We start from the raw sequence: 22,497 nt of genomic DNA, 5'->3' as shown, positions 1-22,497 counted from the left end.
TTATTATTATTATTATTATTAATAATAATTTATTTATGGGTTTCCCCAGCCACTCTGGGCGGCTTCCAACAAAACACTAAAATACAATAACCTATTAAACATTAAAAGCTTCCCTAAACAGGACTGCCTTTAGATGTCTTCTAAAAGTTTGGTAGTTATTTTTTTACCCAAGACTAAGTCCCATGGAACACATTGTCCAACATCCCCCCACCGCCCCCGATGAGTTTTATGGAGTGCTCTAATTAAAAATCTCTCCTTAAGCAAGCCACTGTCTTCCACCTTCAGTGGGATTACAGTACTGTTGTAATCATATAAACTTAATGCATTGTGAATTGTTTTGAAGGCTCGAAAGCATATTTTTTTAATGTGGACACATTTTTTTTTTAAAAAAACAGACTCAAAAGTACTACAGTGGTACCTTGGTTTAAGAACAGCTTAGTTTATGAACAACTTGGATTAAGAACGCTGCAAACCCAGAAGTAGGTGTTTTGGTTTGCAAACCTTGCCTTGGAATAAGAGCATGTTTCACTTCCTGTTGAATGTGTTCCATTTGTAAATTGAGTCCCCCCGCTGCTATGGGAAAAACACGCCTTGGTTTAAGAATGCTTTGGTTTAAGAAAGGACTTCCAGAACAGATTAAGTTCATAAACCAAGGTACCAATGTATACGTATTCATTCTAGACATTGTTAAGATTAATGGCAGGGATGGTGAGGCTTTCTCCTAAGAGTGAAAGAAGGGGAGGGAAAGTATGTGGGGTTATTGTTGTGTTTGTTATTATGTTGTTTGTATTTTTATTCTGTAAACCACCCTATGATCCTCGGATGAAGAGTGGTATATAAATCAGTCAATCAAACAAACAAACAAATAATAAAACTGGCTGGTTAGGAGTTGGAGTGATGTGGGCAAACAGATAAGATAGGCGTGGTAGTATAGGCATTTGAGGCGAATAAGATACGTACTGGAAAGCAGTGGCCGTGGGCTTAGTAGCCTGATGTTATGTGCATTAGCTTGACAGTAAATCCTATTGAGGCTTATTCCCAGTGATTTCAGCCATACTGAAGTCAAGGTACGTGATTAGTGTTGCCACTGTAATGAGCTTCAGGATTTGTTTGCAAGTAAGCACACATAGGATTGGGCTGCATGGCACCAGACAGAAGAGAAAAACAGAGGAGGTATGGTGGCACATATTTCATGACTTAGTGTCACATATCGCATGTCGTGTGCAATATTAATGGGACACTCTTGTGGTTTTCCGGAAGCGCTTTGGAAAAGCAGTGGGGGCTGGGCAACCATCAGCAGAAGAGGGAGATAATGCGGATAACTGGAATGAGGGAAACAGGGACAACTTCTGACTGATCCCATTAAAATACCCAGCTCCATCTGGCCTGATGTTGTCTTGCACTGACTGAGAACAGAACAAAGAGAAATGAACAGGAACAGGAAGCCACCTTCAGGAGGCAAAGGCGCTGCCACACCTAGACAGGTAAGTTGCTATCCTCTTTTTCTGTGGTGTGATCTGTCTTAGGTGCTCTTTCTTGAAAGCACCTTGTTTTAGGCTGTGCAGGTATCTGCTCCAAGATGCTGCTTTCACATCTTGAGCACTATGAAATAACAATGTGTACACACAACAGGTCCTCTCCTTCCACTCTTGTTTTATGCCTGTAGTGTGTAATTCTTCTGCCACAGGAAATCTTGTTTTGTAGCAATATACCGTATTTTTTGCTCTATAAGACGCACCCGACCATAAGACGCACCTAGTTTTTAGAGGAGGAAAACAAGAAAAAAAAATTCTGAATCAAATGTTGTACTAAACTATTTAATAAAGTTTCATCAGGATACCCTGAACCTTGAAGTTACTTATATCACCCCCCCACCCCCCACACATCCAAGGCTGGTTAATAAATAGTAAACAGCTGCCAATTCCACTACCCCTTAGCTCAGAAGAAGGGCACTCTGGGAGCCAGGATGGGAACAGATTAATTGAGCTGCCTTTTAAAAAACTCGGCTCCTTTCTTGGGCACACATGCTTATGTTGCAGAAAGAATCTTGTAGTCTTTCTGTTTCTAGTTGCCCATACCAGCTTTTCTGTTTCTAGTTGCCCATACCTATTGTAAGCCTCACTATTCCCGATGCATGCATGGAGGGGCCGGCCCTCCCCAAAGAGGCAAATCTGCAAATAGCATAACTTTTTCAGGTTGTACAACCTGTGAAGCTAACAGTCAATCTAACTGGGTTAAAAACACAACTTTATTTACCTTTTTAAAATAAAAGGATAGACTCTAATAAAGAAGTTTGATAATGTTTTTAAAAGTATTATATATGACTCTATCATAAGCATAAATGTCTCTTAACAAATGTTAACTTACTGGGTTGCCAAATGCACAATTTGGCCCTAGTGCTTCTACTTTTTAGGGTTTCCAGCTTACTGAAACCATGTTTAAAGATACAAGATGCATTTTAATTTTAACAGTATCATTAGATGCTGCACCAGTAAAAAATTGGCACGGTTGTGACCCAGCTGTGTTGTGGTTAGAGGGCAGAGTGAGAAGTGGGAGAGAATGTGTGATGAGACTTCTTCACTGCTTTGTAAACTGGCAGTAGGTGTGGCAGAGCAACAGGTTAGTTCATAGTCTGCTTGCGAGAGGAATTACTGTGCAAAATGCTTCCTTGTTCTGGAGATGTTTTCCAAGATGTGGGTGTGACTTGGGTGTGTTCTGAGTTTAGTCCACCCTTTTAGATTCCAGTAGGCAGAGCAAAGCAGCATAATGTAGGGCAATTATATTTCAGTGTAGTCTCGCTGTTGAAAATCCTTCACGTATGTGACAGTGGCATAACATTCCTTAGCAAATAGAGAAACCTCTGAAGGCTGTTTCCTCAGCTGGTGGATTAATAAGGGCTGAGCAAATAGGCCCTAGTGGAAGGGAACAAGCACTTGCCTAGGGCATCAGGCTCCTGTGCAACAAGTAAAAATTGTGATGCTATGAAAATTCAGTTAATAGATCAAGTACAACATTAGGACAATTTAAATGTTAGAAACGCCCCCAGTAATATGGTAGCCAGTAGAGTAGCATCAATTCTGATAGTAAAAACAACATACAATTCTGTCAGTAGACTCATAATGTTATTTATGTTCCCCTGAGAACTAGTACTTTAGTTGCAACAAGTATCCATACAATATGCACACATATTATTGCTTAATAATATTTAAGGCAGAAGTCTCTGTTCTGCGCTGCAAGAGGTACCGTATTTTTCGCCCTATAGGACGCACTTTCCCTCCTCCAAAAATGAAGGGGAAATGTGTGTGCGTCCTATGGGGCGAATGCAGGCTTTCACTGAAGCCTGGAGAGCGAGAGGGGTTGGTGCGCACCGACCCCTCTCGCTCTCCAGGCTTCAGGAAGCTATCCGCAAGCCTAGGGAGCCCGGCGGGAACTCCCGCGCTCCGGGCTGGGCTGGCTTCAATCGGCAGCGGGATGGAGAGCGGCAGATGTTGAGGAGGTGTTTGCAGCTTCCTCCTTTCCTCCCTTCCTTTCCAGCTTCGTCTTTCCTCCCTCGCCTCTGTTTTTCCTGCAGCCGGCGGCGCTGCCTTCAGAGCGCAGGGCTCCCCCGTCGCCACGGAACTTTGCGCCGGATTGGGAAGCTAATCGGCTAGCGCGGCGCTGCGGCTGCTCTTCTTCAACGGGGGATACCGGCAAGCAGCCGGCCGAAGCTCCCTCTCCGCCCTGCTGCCCCAGGAAACGGGGCGCCGCTGCACAATGAGGCGAGGGCGCGCCGTCGGGGAGCTCCCCACTGAAGAAGCCGTGCAGGGAGCGGGAGCCTCATTGGTATCTTTGGCTCCGCAGCGTACCCCGGGCTTTGGGCAGATGTCCGCAAGCCTTGGGAGCCCGCAGCCTGCAGCCCGAAACCCGGGGGGGGGAATAAATTTTTTTTTCTTTATTCCCCCCCCCCAAAAAAACTAGGTGTGCCCTATGGGCCGGTGCGCCCTATAGGGCGAAAAATACGGTAGTTAAAGGAATTTGTATTTTTCAGAAAAGCTAAAGGGATTGTAAAACACATATCTTATTTGAGGTGAGCTTCAGAAGCACCCACACACATCCCTGTATTGTATCCAAGCTTGACATAATTTCTCTGGCATCTCTAGATCTAACTTGCACATTATTCAGGCAGGTTTGTGTGGTTACTTCTGTGGTTATGAAGGAACACTACTCTTGTTACAGAGAAATGAAACTCTAAGCCATTGGGACAAGACTTCATCTCACGTTCCATCTATTGCCATTCAATACCCTGCTGCAGGGTTATACACACAGGCAATATCTTACCAGAAAGGCAGTTTGTCTACCATTATTAGTCTTCTCTGTAACTCACAGATAAAGGAGGCATAACATATAGAATAAGAGAACAGGAAGAACATACGTTTAAAGAAGATCAGAAAACATTTATTGAATATATGGAAAATAATTCAGTGTACAGCTGAAAACGCTGTCAGCATTAAGATAAATTCAACAGTGTAAATAAGTTTTGATGGATGCAATAATGGAAAACAGATTGGTATAGTTTTTGTAAAATATGCGGGGATATAAGATATGTAAAATTAACCATGGAAAGAGAAGAAGGGAAGTCACTGATATCTTAAGTAGGTAAAATGTTTATTTGAAATTGTAAAACAGAAAATTTAATAAAAATTATATTTTTTTAAAAAAACTAAAGTATGTATGTACACCTGGGGAGTCCGGGGGATAAAGGGGGCATACCCTGTTGGGAATGCTCCAGGAAATGCCTGGGCAGTGATGAGGCACAACGTGAATGTGAATGAAGAATGTGCCCCAGAAAGCTCTGCATGATGCAAAGAATCTGTGGCTGGTGCTCAGGGGTTTCTTGGCAGACAAATCAATGTTGTGAGAGTTCCCACGTGGTATGAAGTTTGAAAAATGCTGCACGGGGTCATATCCTGTTGTGGCTTTCATTGATATTTCTTAAGAAAAGGAAAGAATTAGAACGTAATGAATATTTGTTTCTTTTTTGTTTGTTTGTTTTAAATCAAAGGAACAGTCACCAAAATCAAAAACACACAAGCTATATACATACGTACCTCTGCCCAATGTTTCAGCTGAAAAGGTTCCCGGAGTGGCTTACATATACAGTGGTACCGCTGTTTAAGAACAGTCCAGTTTAAGAACAATTTGGTTTAGAAACTCCGGAAAACCGGAAGTAGTGTCCCGGTTTGCGAACTGTACCTCGGTCTAAGAACGGCATCCGAATGGTGGAAGGACACCGGTGGCAGGAGGCCTCATTAAGGAAAGCATGCCTCGGTTTAAGAATGGTTTTGGTTTAAGAACGGACTTCTGGAACGGATTAAGTTCGTAAACCGAGGTACCACTGTAATCAATTTTAAAAGACAATCCAAAAAACAAAAGGAAAAAGGCTGAGGAAAATTGTCTTTGCCAGCTTGGATGGAGGCTAATGCTGGTACTTAAACATGTACACAAGCAGTGTGTCTGCTAATACAGTCATTAGTTTACAGCAGCAACAGCAACAATTTATTCATCCCCAGCCACTCTGGGCGGCTCCCAACAGAATCTTAAAAACACGATAAAAGATCAAACATTAAAAACTTCCCTAAACAGAGCTGCTTTCAGTTGTCTTCTAAAAGTCAGATAGTTGTTTATTTCCTTGACATCTGATGGGAGGGCATTCCACAAGGTGGGCACCACTACCGAGAAGGCCCTCTAAGATCAGTATCAACAAATACTATCCATAAAGCATGAGCATCACAAAGTAAGTCTACAGCACTCTTCATGACAAAGTTGTACCTCATTTCCTGTAGATGGGTTTGCTGTTGGATTTTTCACCCGAAGGCTTGATGGCCAGTGATGGGGAGGATGATCACGAACTGGAGGCTGAATTCCTGGCCATTGTTGGAGGCCAGCCAGATCCAAAACGGAAACCAAATGGAAAAAGTAAGTGGCTGCCAGGCCCTTGTAGTGTTGCCTGTTGCTTAAGAAAGTGACTTGAGCACTATGGAGTGTGTGTGAGTGTGTGTGTGTGTGTGTGTGTGTGTGTGTGTGTCTGTCTGTCTGTCTGTCTGTCTGTGTGTATGGGGTGCATCTTGAGCCCATGGGACCTTTCCAGATTCCAAGACACAATCTGTCACCCAACTCTGCAATAAAGGGGGAAGCTGCCTATAACATGTCCTTCCCTTCCTCTTTATCTCTGTGCTTTCTTTGAACTCTTGAAATATCCTGAATTTCCCATCCCTCCTATTGGATATTATAGACGGCTCTTCAGGCTGCACAAATTTCCCACTCAGCCCCACCCTTATGCTGCTGAGCAGTGATTGTTTTAGGCTACAGTACTAGGAACTTTGTACTACTTTCTTGGGGCAACTGTCAAGAAGAGTGGGCCACCTGCTACTTCAATGGCAATGCCACAGTTCGCCTTAGGCTTGGCTGCCACTGGCTTTGACCTCTCCCCACACCAGCATGGACCCCAGTCATGCATCTTGGGGCCTCACAGCAAGTGAGGGCACCCCTTCTTACCCACCCCCCCATTCACACTCTACTCGTGGCCTCCTTTACCATTTTGAAGCAAAGCCAGTAGACACGTCCAACTACTCCCAAGTGCTTGATGAAAGAATCTATTGAAGACTTGCAAGTTTCAAAGAACTAGAATCTTTCCCTCTGAGTACTCCTTTTCCTGGTCTTCTGATGGCTCTGTTGTTGTTTATTTAATTATTATTTTTCTCCGCTAAGCATTTGCAGTTGTTTCAAAACCTGTTCTGAAATCCCTTTTGGACCAAAATCTTGAGTTGATTTTGTGACATGTGATAATGGTCCGTTGTTTGCTTTCTCTCTCTAGCTCCTTTGCCAATGGAAGCTATTGAAAGAATGGCCGCTTTCTGCATGAAGGACCTCGATGAAGAGGATGGGGTAGAAGAGGAAGATTTGGAAGATGACGACGAACTCTTGGTAAAAATTTCCTCGGAGCCTCGTAGGGTACTGTGGGGAGGAGGTGGTTGGAGACTGACAGTGGCATTATGTGGATAGAGAAGGGAATTGCCAAAGTGGTGAGGCAGGGGCAGGCTAAGACGGATCCTCTGAGAAGAAGGAGAAAGCCTGCTAAATAGAGAACAGGAAGTTGTTCTGGGCACGTGGAGGAGAATAATAGAAAGCATATAGGCATTAATGGGAGAGGAGACAAAAGTGGCTTGTGGGTGCAGGAAAGACAGTTTCAGTTGGTATTATGGATCGGAAGTAAAGGGGTCGATTGGATGTTCTGGGAAAGATGTGCGGGAGAGGAACTAGGGATGGTACCAGGGCCATCTTTAGCAGAAGCGGCGCCGGTTGCAAATATCCGCCCAGCGCCCCCACATTACCACGGATAGTGTTGGGGTGGCTGTAGCTGCACACTGCCAGTCATGGGGGGGTGCAACTCTTCCCCCGCTGTTGTGGGAGAGTGATCCCCGCAGAGGCCTGGGAGGGAAGTTGCACCCCTCCCAAGCCTCTGTAGGAGGAGAGCACAGCTTCCCTCCCAAGCCTTCTTGAGAGGAGAGTGATCCCTGCAGAGGCTTGGGAGGGAAGCTGCACACCCCCCCAGCCTTAAGGTTGGCGGGGCGCAGCTGGCGGGCGTGCAGGGAAAGGGGAGGCCGCCAGCAAAGCCGCGCAGCTCCCCCACTCACTCGGGCGCCGCTGAGAGGCCGGCGCCCTGGCGCGACTCTCCACTAAGCCCTATGAGAAAGATGGCTCTGGATGGTACAGTTCAGGGTGAATGGAAAGGGAAAGATGGGGGCAGATAAAGCCTTGCTTCAGATTTTGTCAGTCTTTCCTTGAAGACTACAAAATTTGAATGTATTCGCAATATTGTTCTCTTCTGTGTAGGCTGAACTCAATGAAGTCCTTGAGGAAGATGCTGAAACCAAGGATGCTCCAACACTTTCTCCTGCTCCTGTTAAGGTGCGAACCTCCCTTCCAGCTTGGGTTTCTTCCTCTTTTCTTCTTGTTGGGCACTTTTTAAATTGCAGATGAAACTGATGTTGAAGAATTTCGTTCTTTTCCTTGGACTTGTTAGCACTAGTTGATAACCCACAGGCCAGTAGCCAATTTTGCAGTCTTGCTTGTAAATACAAGGGAGCAGTAAGTAGGACTTACAGCTCTCATGTATCTCATAAAACAAAAAAACTCTTTCAAGATTGCTAAGAACGTGTGTAGTAGCTAAGGGGAAGAGCTGTAATCTGGAGAGTCTCCTGTTCAAATGTTGCTTTAGTCATGAACCTGCTGGTTGGTCTTCACACTAAGGGAGTGGGGGGAGGGAGCTAACCTGTGGCCCCCCAGAAGTTAATGGACTGCAACTCCTATATTTCATTTTTTAATGCAATTTATTAATTTTATAATAACCACACACAAAAATCAAACCATAATTTTTAGCTCATCTGTATATACAAACCACAACATCACCATACCTTTGATTTCCCTCCACTCCCCCTCTCGGTTCCATTGTTTTCTTTTTATTCATGCACGTCCATAAAGCCTTTTATTCCTGACAGTCCAATTTTAAACCCTTATTCTTCTTATTACAAGTGACTTTTAAAAGTTCAATTCATGTAGAAATCTGTACACAAAACTTTTAAAAATTGCATTAAACATTTCCCTTTTTTAAAATCAAAGTCCTTTCTTTCTTGGGTTTCAAATTACCTAATTTGTCCTGCATAGTTCACTAATTTATTTTGCCAATCTTCTTTATCTTCTTTGGCGGTGGCTTCTTCCTTCTGTGGGGGGTGGGCACAGTTCCTCTATTTCCTGACCATTTGCCATGATGACTGAGGCTGATGGGAGTTGAGAGTCCCAACAGCAGTTGAAGGACCACAGGATAGACTCTTCAGCCTCCAGCTGTAATAGGGGAATAGCAACAGTGTTCTACGCCACAGGGCAGTTGCTGTAACGCTTAATGACATAGTGGGCATGTGTGTGAAGTGCTTTGGGCTTCTCTGCAGCAGGAGTGGGCCCCCTTTTTAAACGAAAGGGAGGGCTGCATTTGCTTCTGGGCAACCTTCCCACAGCCACATGCTAGTGATGGGCAGGGACAGAGGCAAAAGCGGGCATGGCAACAAAGGTAAATGGTAACTTTCGGTTTCTAAGCACACTCTCACATTCCTCTCTGTCTTCCATTCAGACAAACAAGAGGCGTTATTGGAATTCAAGTAGACACTTAGGGTGCAATACGGGGCCAGTGAAGAGGGTGGTGCTAATAATAATAATTTAATAATTTATTAAATAATAACCAATAACTAACAGAGAGAGCTTTAGGGAGTCCAAATCCTTAAAACAGCCCCATATAGTAGGTCCATAGTAATAATTAAGGCTTAGGATGATAGCAAGAGAGTGCAGCTTGGACAATGAAGCAATGACTTCTGTTTTTCATACTGAGAGTATGCTCTTTTTTCCCTTCTATAAAATGATCTTGCACCAGCTGCATTATAGTACACAGACAGGTGGGTGTTTCTGCAGGGGAGTGGAGAGACAAGGCCACTTACTTCCTTGCCCAACGTCTGGAACTGTTGGGGCGGGGGGGGCATGGCGTCAGATGTGCAATGTCTTCTACAGATCAGCAGTGGACAAATGTGGGGATTGGATTTGTTTTTTTCCCTGGGAAAAAATGGTCTGTTTCGTGCTTTCCCAGACAAATAATACCCCTGCTGATTCCAGCAGCACGGAATCCATTTTGCTAGAAAGACTGGCCATGTACAAAGCTGCAGCTGCTAACGCAAAGCAAGCCAACGAAAGCTCCAAAGTGCGTCGCTACGAAAGGGGGATCAAGGTAAGCCACCAGATATTCACTGAAATATAATTTTGAAATTTGGCAATCAGATCTTCTAGGTTTTGTATGAAAAACTATCAGAAATTGAATTTTTAAATACCGTATTTACTCAGGTCTAATGCGCACTGTTTTTGCCAAATGATGCTGCAAAAAAATGGGTGCACATCAGATTCAATGGAGCAGTAAAGGTACCCCTGACTGTTAGGTCCAGTCGCGAACGACTCTGGGGTTGCGCGCTCATCTCGCTCTATAGGCCGAGGGAGCCAGCGTTTGTACGCAGACAGCTTCCAGGTCATGTGGCCAGCATGACTAAGCCGCTTCTGGCGAACCAGAGCAGCGCACGGAAACACCGTTTACCTTCCCACCTTCCTACTTGCACTTTGACGTGCTTTCGAACTGCTAGGTGGGCAGGAGCTGGGAACGAACAACGGGAGCTCACCCCGTCACGGGGATTCGAACCACCAACCTTCTGATCGGCAAGCCCTAGGCTCTGTCGTTTAGACCACAACGCCACCTGCGTCTCATGGAGCATTAGACTTGAGTAAATACGCACCTTGCTACCAGTGTCTAGCTGGCGGTGAGAAGCAGGCTCTCTTCCACCCATCAATGGAGAGGATTAAAGAGCTCTGCACCTTGTTGCCGGTTCGCGCTAGCATGTGAGAGGGGAGAGATGAAAGCAGTCCCAGGGCCGCTCTTGATCTCTAAGCTACAGTAAGCCATTACATCTGCACTGGCCCTTACCATTAGGGTGTAAGGAAAGAGTTACAGCCTTGGCAAACGTAGGAGGCAGCAGTACCAAACATGAGGAGGTCTTGTGTCTGATTAGATGAGCAAGGATGTAAAAAAAATGGAAAGGTTTGAGCAAGAGTTTGAAGTATTGAAGGTAGGAGCAACAATGTGATGGATGTGAAGACTTAAAGGAAGCCAGTGGGAATGTCTTTTAAATTTTTCTAAAGACACAGATGGAGGCTTCAGAGCGATGTGGGGAAATAATATTTTGGTATGTGTGAAATACATGGGTTTCTGGGTGGGAAAAGCCCTCTGGAGGCATTCTCAGCTTGTGTTTTAAGTTTCTGAAACGTGCATGTTACACTATATACATTCTTCCCTCAGACTCTGGAAAACTTGTTGACCTCTGTGAAGAAAGGCAAAAAGATTGACGAAGATGAAATTCCTCCACCAGTGTCTACAGGAAAGGTCACCAATTCCCAGCAGCAGGGCTCTCCTTTGGAGACAGCTCCAGCCTCACAGGTCTTCACCGCTTTGGATGAAACTACAACTGTTGCCAATCACCTTCCTCCAGAGTCAACTCCTGCAGCTCCTGAGCAACCACCTTCTCGAGCACTGCCTCTACCTGAACTATCCCCCAAGCTGCCACCACCAGTACTTCCAAAACCAAAGATTTCTCCACCTCCTCCTGTGTCACTTAGATCCCCAGAGGCTCCACAAGAAAAATCTGCCACTGTGGCACCTTCCCCTTCTTTGGGTTAGTACTAAATGCAAATATGCAGCATAAAAAAGACCAAGATGTTTGAGAGATGTTTGATGGGTGATTGGGGTAGCTGTGGAAATCCAACCAGATGGGTGGGGTATAAATAATAATAATTATTATTATTATTATTATTATTATTATTGCAAACATATTTCACCATGGGTTAAAGGAGGGGTTGCATCATCATCATCATCATCATCATCATCATCATTAATAATTTATTGTTTATACCCCGCCCATCTGGCTGGGTTTCCCCAGCCACTCTGGGCGGCTTCCAACAAAATATTAAAATACAATAGTCTGTTAAACATTAAAAGCTTCCCTAAACAGGGCTGCCTTCAGATGTCTTCTAAAGTCTGGAAGTATTTTTTCTCTTTGACATCTGGAGGGAGGGCATTCCACAGGGCGGGTGCCACTACCAAGAAGGCCCTCTGCCTGGTTCCCTGTAAGTTGGCTTCTCGCAGCGAGGGAACTGCCAGAAGGCCCTCGGCACTGGACCTCAGTATCCGGGCAAAATGATGGGGTGCCTTCCAGGTGTTTGTTGGACTCCCAAGTCCCATCAGCATGGCCAGCAACCGGGATGATATGGGTTATAATCTAGCAACATCTGGAAGGCTAGGGGGTCCCCACCTCTGGGTTAAAGCCATGTTTAGCCTTGACTTGTTTTTCAGAACTGTTTTTAGCCTGGTAGTCAAGTAGGTGTCACAAACAGGACCTAAACAGGGATCCCAGGTTCAAATTCTTACGGTGCTCATTGGATGGGTTTGGACACTCTACTGTCTTTCTTTCTTTTTTTTAAAACATAATTTTTATTAACAGGCCAATCATATCACATTATTTCAAATCACATTAAGTCTTTCAACCCACCTTTGATGTCAGAGAACTCAATAGGAATGGGCTTTGTGGTTTCTAACAAGAAATCACAAACTGAATCAAAACCAACTGAAGTACTAGAGAAAATGGAAAAAGTTATTTTCTTTAAAAATATACAAATATCATGTAACTTTGGTTCTTTCTTTGCCCTGTCCCAATAAATAGGAGCTATCTTTTTTATTTTTCTTGCTCTAGTTAGCTGTGTTTTGGCTGGTACAATTTAGTTTCAACACTTTAAAAAGTAGTGTCACCACTTCCAGTCGCTTTGGATTGGGTTGGGGGGGGAGTGACATGAATGAAAAGAAAACCCCACACTAATGCATCATGGTTAATGACTGTATTTCTTCTTTATGTCATTTGATGCTGTAACCAACCCCGTGACAAGGTCAGGACAGAAATTTTACTTAGAGATACATTAATTAAAACCCTATTTAGACAACCTGTGCCCCAAAACGTAATGGCAAGGATGCCAAGAGTCCTTCAGTTTGTTGCATGCACTCACATCACTTACATTTTGCCTTGTGTTTCTCTAACGGCTGATCCTCGTGGCAAGTTGCTTTTGAAACTGATGGGAACCTCAGGAGCAGTTTGTTTAATGCCATGTGGGATGGAGGACTGAAAAAGAATCTCACAGGGACACACAGCCCAAGTTGTTCTCTGGATCCCAGTCTTTCAGATCACTTTGACAGGGATGTGCAACAGCATGTTCTGCATCACTGTCTTGCTAGTGGTGATCTCTGTTAGCTGCTCTGGGAGCCTTTTTGACTACAGAACACACTTAAAATGCTTTGCAAAATCTGCTTCTCCTCAGATTCCAAAGGCTCTAGTACCCAGGTGCTGCTGCAAGCCAGACAGCGGGAATACAAGCTGGCTGCTCTGCGGGCTAAACAGGAAGGCAGCATTGAAATGGCTACTAAGTACTACCGCATAGCCAAGGTAAGTGCACTTCTACAGCAAGACAGAAGTCCTTTTTGCAAGAGGTCAGGAAAAACAGTGCTCCGTGGGGAGAATGATCGTCACCAAAGTTGCTATCTCTTTCTGCAGACCCTCGCAAGTGTCCCTATTTTCCAGGGACATCCCTGATTTAGAGAAGCTGTCCCGATTTCTGATTTGGTCCCAGAATGTCTGGCTTTTCCTTGGGATGTCCCTATTTTCATTGGAGAAATGTTGGAGGGTATGGAGTTATCTGACCATCTGAAGGCAATCCTGTAGAGGGAATTTATACAAGTAACTTTTATGTTAATGTTTTTCAGAGCCTGGACCCTCTTTTAGCATCTGTGGGTAAAGGAGAGGCGGTGGATCTCAGTCATCTGCCTCCACCTCCAGGTAAGAATAGTTGGCCGTTCCAAGTTGTGTCCCCTGTGCATGAGCTTTGGTTCTCTCCATATCATTTGCAACCAGACTTCCTTGTAGAGATATGGCACACCAGTTCTACTTCTAGTAAAAAGCAGGTAGAAGTGCATTGATTAATTCCATAATATGAAATAGCTAGCTAATCCAAAATGTAATCCCAGTTATATTTTATGAGTTGAAATTCTTGAATCAGATGTTTCCTGTCTTCCCAACCTGAAACACATGCCATTACAAAAATTCTAGAATAATCCTTGAGGGACAGTCACTCCTGATTCAGGTAACTTAACAAGACTTCTGGTAGTAATAATAATAATTTTATTTACAGTGGACGCTCGGGTTGCGAATGTGATCCATGCAGGATACACGTTCTCAACCCACAGCGTTCGCAACCCATGTCTGCGCACGCATGGGTTGCAATTCGGCGCTTCTGCGCATGCGCGACCGCCAAAACCCGGAAGTAACCCGAGGTATGACTGTATACCCTTCCCTTCTGGCTGGATTTCCCCAACCACTCTGAGCTGCTTACGGTACATATAAAACATCATCAAACATGAAAAGATGGCAAGGTGGTAAGACGGCAATGGCAGCGGCCACCCCAGTTGAGCCCCCATTCAAGGTCACTAACACTCTCAGGTTAAAAGGGAAAGCTGATGCAGCCAGTACTGGCTTCACAGTCTTCAGGAAGCCAAATTCTTCCAAGGCTCCTCTCAGGCTGAAGCTTTGTGTACATTACCTAGGAGTGTCTCAATGAATTTAGTAGGACTTGTTTCTTAATAGTCATGCATAGGAATAAGTTGTAAGTTCTTTATTTATACTATTCTACTCACAAAGCTAACACGAAGAGCTAAGGCATGTTGGTTGTCCTCCAGAATGGCCATGGCCTAGTCATATGAAGGGAGCTTGAGACTGTTTAAAAAGGATAGAATCTCATCTTTGTTTACGTTGGTGCAAAGTTACATCCCAGATCATTGGATGTTTTTGGCTAGGAGAGTGTACATCCTTGGTCTTGTCAGGAAGAAGATGGATTCCACTTGTTCTAAATATTTGGTCTGCGTCTTAATCTTGTTACCTTTCTGTTTCTGGGGTGGGGCATTCAGACAAACAGGAAAGTCTTTGTATGGTGACTGCTCAGTGGTGAGACTTGCCCTTTCTTGTAGCCTGAGAAAGGGAGACAAAATCCCTGAGATTTGCTCACAGCTCAAGCCTATCCTGCCTTTGGATTGAATTATCCCCAAGGCGGCTTGCAATCGTTTGCAGTAATACTCACACTACTTGTACACAAATCACAACCCCTTGCTACTCAACAGCTCGTGGTCTCCTGGCTGACGGCAGGGGCCAGGGTGTGTTTCTCTTCTGCTCTGAACCCTCAGGGAAAAGTGCATTGGAGCAGGGGCATTGCAAACATTTGGTCTTAATAGCTCAGCACTCCATGGGTGTTTGGGGCAGGGTGGTGGTAGAATGCAACACAGAAGTGTTATATTGAAGAGCCCCTGCTGAAAGACTCATTGACTGCTGGTTTCAGTAGGGAAGGGCGCTGCCAGCCTATTGTGAATTGGCTTATTGTCATGCAACTGCTAGCTATTTTCCTTCCACAGATCAGCTGCCCAAGGAGATGTTGTCCCCAAGTGTTCCACAGTCGCCTGTAGCTACAGCAACAACACCTCTTGCACAGGCTGCAACCCCACTGGCACCGGGAGTCTCAAGTGCAGGAGGTAAGAACCCAGTAAGGCTTTCTTGCTTCTAGTTGTCCTGAGAATATTGCTGCACTGTGCAGAGCCTGCAGCTCAGCTTCTTGTAGTATAGACATTCTGCATCTCTTTTCTTTGGGGCTTTGCTTGCTAGTTTTTCTGCAGGTGGAAAAAGTTCTCTTGGGGTGCAGCCTGTACCCTGTAGTAGGCCTGGCCTCTTATGTCACTTGCCTAGTTCTGCCGAGTTAATAGATCTGATTCCCTAGAATTGTATAGGACTTTGCGTGATGAATTTGAGTATTTTTCCTGATCTGATTTAGCTTGTTTATTTTACTTGTATTTAATAAAGCTTTAAAACTGAAACTGCCAAGTTTGTCTAGTATTTATTTGCAGCTGGCATCTGCTCACTGTTGCTAATGAACTTCTGAAAGGATTTTTTTTGGCAGAAAAATAGAAAACTGCAAAAAAAAAAAAACCTGCCTTGTATCATTGACCCCCCCAAATTCAAAGAATAGTTTTCCTCAAGGCCATCTTTTTAACAAATATGTCATGTATGGAAACTGTTCAGTCTTAAGCATATTTTTGACAGACTGAAGATGATTGATAAGTGCTCTTACAAGTCTAATAAAGGATCCAGGAGACTTTTGATCTTGACCCAACATAGAAGTTTTAAGTGAACATAGTGTTTTTTGTCAAGTGTAGTGGTTTTCAATCTCCTTCCCCCTCCCCTGACCTTTAGAAAATTGCTTAGGGCCTCACTATGCCACCTAATAAAGTATTTTGGTTCCACAAGGGAACAAAAAACTGCAACTCATATTTTAACAGCCATAAGCTACTTTTCTAAGATGATAGTTGTGCTTCTGGTTTGATGATAAAGAAAAATAGTACCAGCATCATAATTAAAAACAGTGCTGTATAAGGGAAAATCATAGGTCAGGCCACTGTGAAGAACTTCTTTGACTGGTTAAATTTTAGGGGGAAATTAGAGTGTTGTATTTTGAAAAGTCAGTGCCTTGTCATTCTGGTTGATATATTTGGTCTTGGTAAAAATAAAGGCCCAGGTCCCTCTCAGGGGGAAAAAATCAGTCAGGTGCAGGGCCAGGTACAGATATTATGGGCTATTGTGCAGGATTTCAGGAGACCTTCTGAATGAAGCTTAGACCAGTTTGAGAACTTTGGTTCTAAAGAAGGCAAGATTTGTTTGGAGAGGAGTATGGCATATTGTCATTTTTGTCTGATCTTCAAAACAATGTCATAAATAAGAGGAAAAACCATTAATCTTTCCACCCATGCAGAAGGAGAAGCAGTAATTCCTATCCTAAACTCCCAGGAATATAAATTTAGCTAATCAGGCACTGACGTCAACTGCTTGGAATATTCTGCAGTTTCCTTCCTCAAGCAACATTTGTCCATGCATCTGCCTACGATGCTGAAGGGATAGGGTAAACTTTCAAGGCACTAACCTTGTTTTAGATAAGCCACCCACCCACCCCTTCCTAGTCTCACTTTCTTGCATGCAAGAATGGACTGACATAGAATTGCCTGCTTTGTTTCCAGATGTGCCCCCGCCTCCTCGAGATATTATGGAGGCGCTGCAGCAGAGGATGGACAGATACAAGACAGCAGCAGCCCAGGCAAAGAGCAAAGGAGATGACAGGAAGGCTAGGATGCACGAGCGAATTGTGAAGGTGAGGGACCTGCTTTCTTTACGCTTTTGCTCGCTAGCTTTCCTGCTCAAATGTTACGTAGCACAGATCTTGTGGTCATACTGTTGAGGAGCAGATAGAGAAAAAGCAATTTGCTTCCTGCTGCAACATAACTGGGTTCATGGTGGCTGGAATATGCTAATAAGTATTTTCCTCTTGCCGCCTAATGAACAGATACAGAATCGTGATGATTTTTGCAGAAAATCACAGTTTCCGGGTGTAGAAACTGAATTAAAATGTTGGTTCTGTTTATTTTGATATTCGGGAATTGTGATCAATAACGAGCGTTTGTATCACACATACCACTTGTGTAACTCTTTGGGGAAATTGCTGGCCCTGAGAAATCCTCAAGGATCACCCCCCACAGCAGTCCTAGGTCTCAACATTTTCTTCCCACCCATTCTGCTTTTAGTTCACTATAAATTGGGGAGTCTGCTTGCCCATCCTCAGTGAGCAGGATGAGGCAGAAGGGGGTGTGCTAATGTCATCTTGGTATTATTGCAGCAAAAGGTTTAAAACCCCTTAACATCCAGTCATTTTAACAATTTGTTCTGTTTTTAAATGGTTTTCTATATTTTATTGTATAAGTGGTGTTGTACACAGCCCTGATATTTATGAGAGGGCAGTATATAAATAAATTGATTGATTGATTGATTAAAGCAGGCCAGACTAGAGCCAAAGCTAGTTTTCACTTGCTCTGAAGTTCTCCTTGTGCTGCTATCTAATTTAGCTCAAGAACAGAATTCCTGATTGACTATAAACCCTCTGTTAATTTCAACCCAAGTGGCACTGAAAGAACAGTTCAGAATGAGCAAAGTTAAAAAATAGAAATTCAAATGCAGGGCAAGAGATACCAAAAGATGAACTGATTCTCCTTACAACTCCAGAAGCAGCAAGCTGGTATGAGCTAAGGATTTGGGTGATTCTAGGATGAGACCCACCCAAGTTACTGCCATTTAAAGCACAGGTGTTTAATGAGTGTACAGGCAGAACAATTGCTTTATTAACAATGTTCCTGATAATAAGTAAGCAAATATGCATACTCTCATACCTTGTTTTTTGCTGCAACTATCCCAAGAAAAGTAGCGTTACTCACCCTTTTCTAGAAAGACCATGCTCCCAAATTAGGGATTTCAGCTTCTGTTTTTGTTTCCCTCTTCAGCAATATCAAGAGGCCATCAGAGCTCACAAGGCAGGAAAACCTGTTGAGTTTGGTGACCTCCCTGTTCCCCCAGGTATGTAACTTTCAATCTTGTTATCGGAAGTTGGGGAGGCAAGGATGCATCTGGCAAATGCTGCCCTCTTGTGGCAACATCATGTGTAAAGGTAAAGGTACCCCTGCCCGTACGGGCCAGTCTTGACAGACTCTAGGGTTGTGCGCCCATCTCACTCAAGAGGCCGGGGGCCAGCGCTGTCCGGAGACACTTCCGGGTCACGTGGCCAGTGTGACATCGCTGCTCTGGCGAGCCAGAGCCACACACGGAAACGCCGTTTACCTTCCCGCTAGTAAGCGGTCCCTATTTATCTACTTGCACCCAGGAGTGCTTTCGAACTGCTAGGTTGGCAGGCGCTGGGACCGAACAACGGGAGCGCACCCCGCCGCAGGGATTCGAACCTCCGACCTTTCGATCGGCAAGCCCTAGGCGCTGAGGCTTTTACCCACAGCGCCACCCGCGTCCCTTTAACATCATGTTAGGTTACCCCAAAGTAAAAAAAAGGTAAAGGGACCCCTGACCATTAGGTCCAGTCGTGACCGACTCTGGGGTTGCAGCGCTCATCTCGCTTTATTGGCCGAGGGAGCTGGCGTATATCTTCTGGGTCATGTGGCCAGCATGACTAAGCCGCTTCTGGCGAACCAGAGCAGCGCACGGAAACGCCGTTTACCTTCCTGCCAGAGCGGTACCTATTTCTCTACTTGCACTTTGATGTGCTTTCGAACTGCTAAGTTGCCAGGAGCAGGGACCGAGCAACGGGAGCTCACCCCGTCGCGGGGATTCGAACCGCTGACCTTCCGATCGGCAAGTCCTAGGCTCTGTGGTTTAACCCACAGCGCCACCCGCATCCCAAAGTAACTCCAAAGTAACTCTGTATCTAAATCAGGCGTGGCCAAACATGGCCCTCGAGATGTTTTGGGACTACAACTCCCATCATCCCTAGCTAACAGGACCAGTGGTCAGGGATGATGGGAATTGTAGTCCCAAAACAGCTGGAGGGCCAAGTTTGGCTATGCCTGATCTAAATAGATGGCTCTTCTGAGTTTTCTTCTTGATTTCCAGCTTAAGCTTCCATCACACAGGGAGATCTTGGGCATTATAAGAAGCCCTGCCAATTCATGCCCACATCACAACATCTTCTAGCACAAGAGGGCTCCCACCCCAACTCATGCACTCCCTGCATCCCCCCAAGTTGGCTCTGGGGAGTTGGGGAAACCCCCAAAACAGCATGTAGAAAGAGGAGAGGTCAGATCATTCCATCAGGCAAGCAAGAAATGCTTGCGCTGATGGAGCTATCTGCTTAGTGCTGTGTTGAATTCCTCCCTATGCTTCTAATTGCAAAGTTTGTGCCCTCCAGAATGAGACAAAGGGCTCAGCTGGCAATCGATAAGATTGCAGATGAAGGTGGCAGCCCTAAGCAAAATTATTTGGAAGGAAAACGCTGAAGTGAGTGGCACCTATTTCACATTATCCCAATTAGGGTCAGGGTTTTTAGCATTGTGTTTGCTTTGCTGAAAGCTGAAACTCCATAAAGAAGGGAAAGGGGGGTATCCAGCAAAAAAACTCAGCCGGACCATGTAAATCAGGCTTCCTCAACCTCGGCCCTCCAGATGTTTTTGGCTTACAACTCCCATGATCCCTAGCTAGCAGGACCAGTGGTCAGGGATGATGGGAATTGTAGTCTCAAAACATCTGGAGAGCCGAGGTTGAGGAAGCCTGATGTACATTGAAGGGACTGTCGTCAACATGCCCAGTTGTCTTTAATATTTCATTGCTGGATTTTGCATAGGCTGCTTTGAGAGGTAGTTGGAAAGAAGTTATAAATACAGTGTGCTCATCGTGGCCGTGTCCTCCACATTGACTCCTGTAGAATAACTACAAACTCTGATATCTTTACTACACATTTGCTCGAACAAATGTGCTTGCATTTCTGTTACTTGTAGAAAGGGACCAAGGAACAGTGGGGCTGTGAAATCTTTGGCTACTTGAAATCTTGTTTCCTCCTGGCTTTAGATATTTCAGTAGACATTGCCCTCAGTTTCAGGCTGTATCTTTACAGCCACGGCCTGGAAATGTGTTTAATTTTTAAAGAACTGGTCTCAGATCCCGAAGAAGCTGACTTCTTCACTCAGTTCCAAATTCTCTGCTTACACACACACTTCTGGGTGCCATAGATCCATGTTCAGGCTATGGATGTGTGGGAGAAATAGGCAAGTTATGAGACTGAGAAGGTGTGGGGAGCTTTTGGCCCTCCAGATGTTGCTGAACTACATCTCCCATCAACCCCAGCAAGCATGCCCATTTAGCAATAACTTTCGCCTTCTAATCAGTCACTGTTCCATCTTTGGCAGGGTTCCCTCCAATCCAAGGAATGGAATCTTCACCAGGAGATCAAAGCTTTGTGGGGATCCTCGAAACAGCCATGAAACTAGCCAGTGAGGAGGATGAAGATGCTGAGGAAGCAAAAAAGGTTGGGTTGCGTGCTAGTCAAAGTCCTGAATGAAGTTGTAGGGAAGCATTCAAAATTGTATGCCTTGGTCATAGGTTAGACTAGAATACCCCACCACCCAACATCACACCACCTCCAGGGGAACTGTTGGAAGAGAGGATCAGAAAATATTCCTCTGTGCCACAGGTGCGGCAAGGACCTTAATTGCCAAAAATTGGAAAAAAGAATTCATGCCAACAAAAAAGGAATGGCAGGATAAATTATTAAACCATATTGAATTGGATAGATTAACAGAGGCAATTAGGGGACTCCCCAGACAAGAATTTCAAAAAGAATGGGGAAAATGTAAAGAATACTTTACAAAACAGTGCCCTAAAATACACATCTGGACTTGTTTCGATTAATGTGTGCAGGAGACTTTGTGGTTTGTTTGTTTTATAAGTCATAATTTGAATAATCGTAATAACAACTCATAAAGGAAACAGTTCATAAGAAGTAAACATTAGGCCATGTACAGGATAAAGGAAGTCTTTTGTTTTATTGTTTGTTATATTTTATGTTATGTTTATGTCTAATGTTGGAGGATTTGTTTATTTGAGTTGTGGTGGATTTATGTTGTAAATAAATAAAATAAAAATAAAATTTAAAGGGGGGGGACCTGTACTGGCAACAGCATTACTTTTAAGTGCTGGTCATGCAGTCAAGGTTTTAAGATTGAATGCTATGTCATGAACAGAGTTTGGACTTCTCCAACTGCCTTCATATCCCATTTGATTCCCTGTGGGTCAGGTTGGTCCTTCGTTGCACAAAGGAATGTTTTTTGAGATGTATCTCCTCTCTTGTTTTTTCAGCCTGACCACCCAAACCAGCCCGCATCATCCAAACCAGCCAGCTCACCGCAGCCTAAGCTGCCATCCCAGCCAGGCTCACGAGTCAACCCTGCAGCTCCAAAGGCAACGGGGGCAGGTAAAAGTGCCTCAAAGGTCAACACAAAAGGTAACCCCACTTTTATTTATTGGTTTACCTTTCATTCATAATATAAGCATGGTTTGTAATATAAAACAGTGGCTTATGATGTGAGGAGACTTGGTACAAAACAGAAGAGAGGCAATGAGGGAAGAGGAAAATAAGTAAATTCATGTACCAGCCTGAATACCAGTGACAGGAGACAATTTTTCAGAGAAGCTTGATCTTATCTGTGCGGTGGTGTCTAGGCTGGTGGGGAAAATGTTTAGATTATGTGGTGTCCCTTTTTGCTTTTTATTGTAAAGTACCACAAGTACTGGGGACGCGAGTCATGCTGTGGGTTAAACCACAGAGCCTAGGACTTGCCGATCAAAAGGTCAGCGGTTCAAATCCCCGCAACAGGATGAGCTCCTGTTGCTTGGTCCCTGTTCCTGCAAACCTAGCAGTTCGAAAGCACGTCAAAGTGCAAGTAGATAAATAGGTACCACTCCAGCGGGAAGTAAACGGCGTTTCCCTGTGCTGCTCTGGTTCAGCAGAAGCGGCTTAGTCATGCTGGCCACATGACCCGGAAGCTGTACGCCGACTCCCTCAGCCAATAAAGCGAGATGAGCGCCACAACCCCAGAGTCGGCCACGACTGGACCTAATGGTCAGGGGTCTCTTTACCTTTTACCACAAGTACTGAATGACAGGGTAGTGTTTTATGAATAAAATTACTCATTTTGTAGACACACTCATCCTAGATACACAAACGGTTTAAGCATTGGGAGCTTCTCCGCCTTGGCAATTCGGTCTGTACAGGAGCTCTTGACATCTAAACTAAGGCACAGTTTACAAGTGATTTGGTCACTTTTCAGACAGAGAGTTTTCAAATTAGCAGTGTGAGGATTTTTTCCAGTATCAGGCATTCAAGCTCCTTGGGCGACATTGATTCCTGTTGGTCCAGATT

At 44.5% G+C, this 22,497-nt stretch overlaps 1 protein-coding gene across 5 annotated transcripts in view; it reads left to right on the top strand.

Moving 5' to 3' along the window:
• Positions 1 to 22,497, top strand: part of CC2D1A (coiled-coil and C2 domain containing 1A) — a 48,704-nt gene that overhangs the window by 483 nt on the left and 25,724 nt on the right. For 3 of the 5 annotated variants that reach the window (XM_053370326.1, XM_053370327.1, XM_053370331.1), the window contains exons 2-14: positions 1,376 to 1,484; positions 5,823 to 5,955; positions 6,854 to 6,963; positions 7,873 to 7,947; positions 9,671 to 9,808; positions 10,922 to 11,294; positions 12,985 to 13,109; positions 13,427 to 13,499; positions 15,122 to 15,238; positions 16,772 to 16,902; positions 18,083 to 18,155; positions 20,486 to 20,604; positions 21,435 to 21,579. In XM_053370326.1, the coding sequence (XP_053226301.1) occupies positions 1,428 to 1,484; positions 5,823 to 5,955; positions 6,854 to 6,963; positions 7,873 to 7,947; positions 9,671 to 9,808; positions 10,922 to 11,294; positions 12,985 to 13,109; positions 13,427 to 13,499; positions 15,122 to 15,238; positions 16,772 to 16,902; positions 18,083 to 18,155; positions 20,486 to 20,604; positions 21,435 to 21,579 (1,669 nt within the window). In that variant the 5' untranslated portion in view covers positions 1,376 to 1,427. The remainder of the gene's footprint in view (positions 1 to 1,375; positions 1,485 to 5,822; positions 5,956 to 6,853; positions 6,964 to 7,872; positions 7,948 to 9,670; positions 9,809 to 10,921; positions 11,295 to 12,984; positions 13,110 to 13,426; positions 13,500 to 15,121; positions 15,239 to 16,771; positions 16,903 to 18,082; positions 18,156 to 20,485; positions 20,605 to 21,434; positions 21,580 to 22,497) is intronic. The other 2 variants (XM_053370329.1, XM_053370328.1) reach the window with 2 other exon arrangements.

Source organism: Podarcis raffonei, chromosome 17 (assembly GCF_027172205.1).
Source record: "Podarcis raffonei isolate rPodRaf1 chromosome 17, rPodRaf1.pri, whole genome shotgun sequence".
Lineage (NCBI taxonomy): Eukaryota > Metazoa > Chordata > Lepidosauria > Squamata > Lacertidae > Podarcis > Podarcis raffonei.
This window is presented reverse-complemented; position numbering and strand designations above follow the sequence as displayed.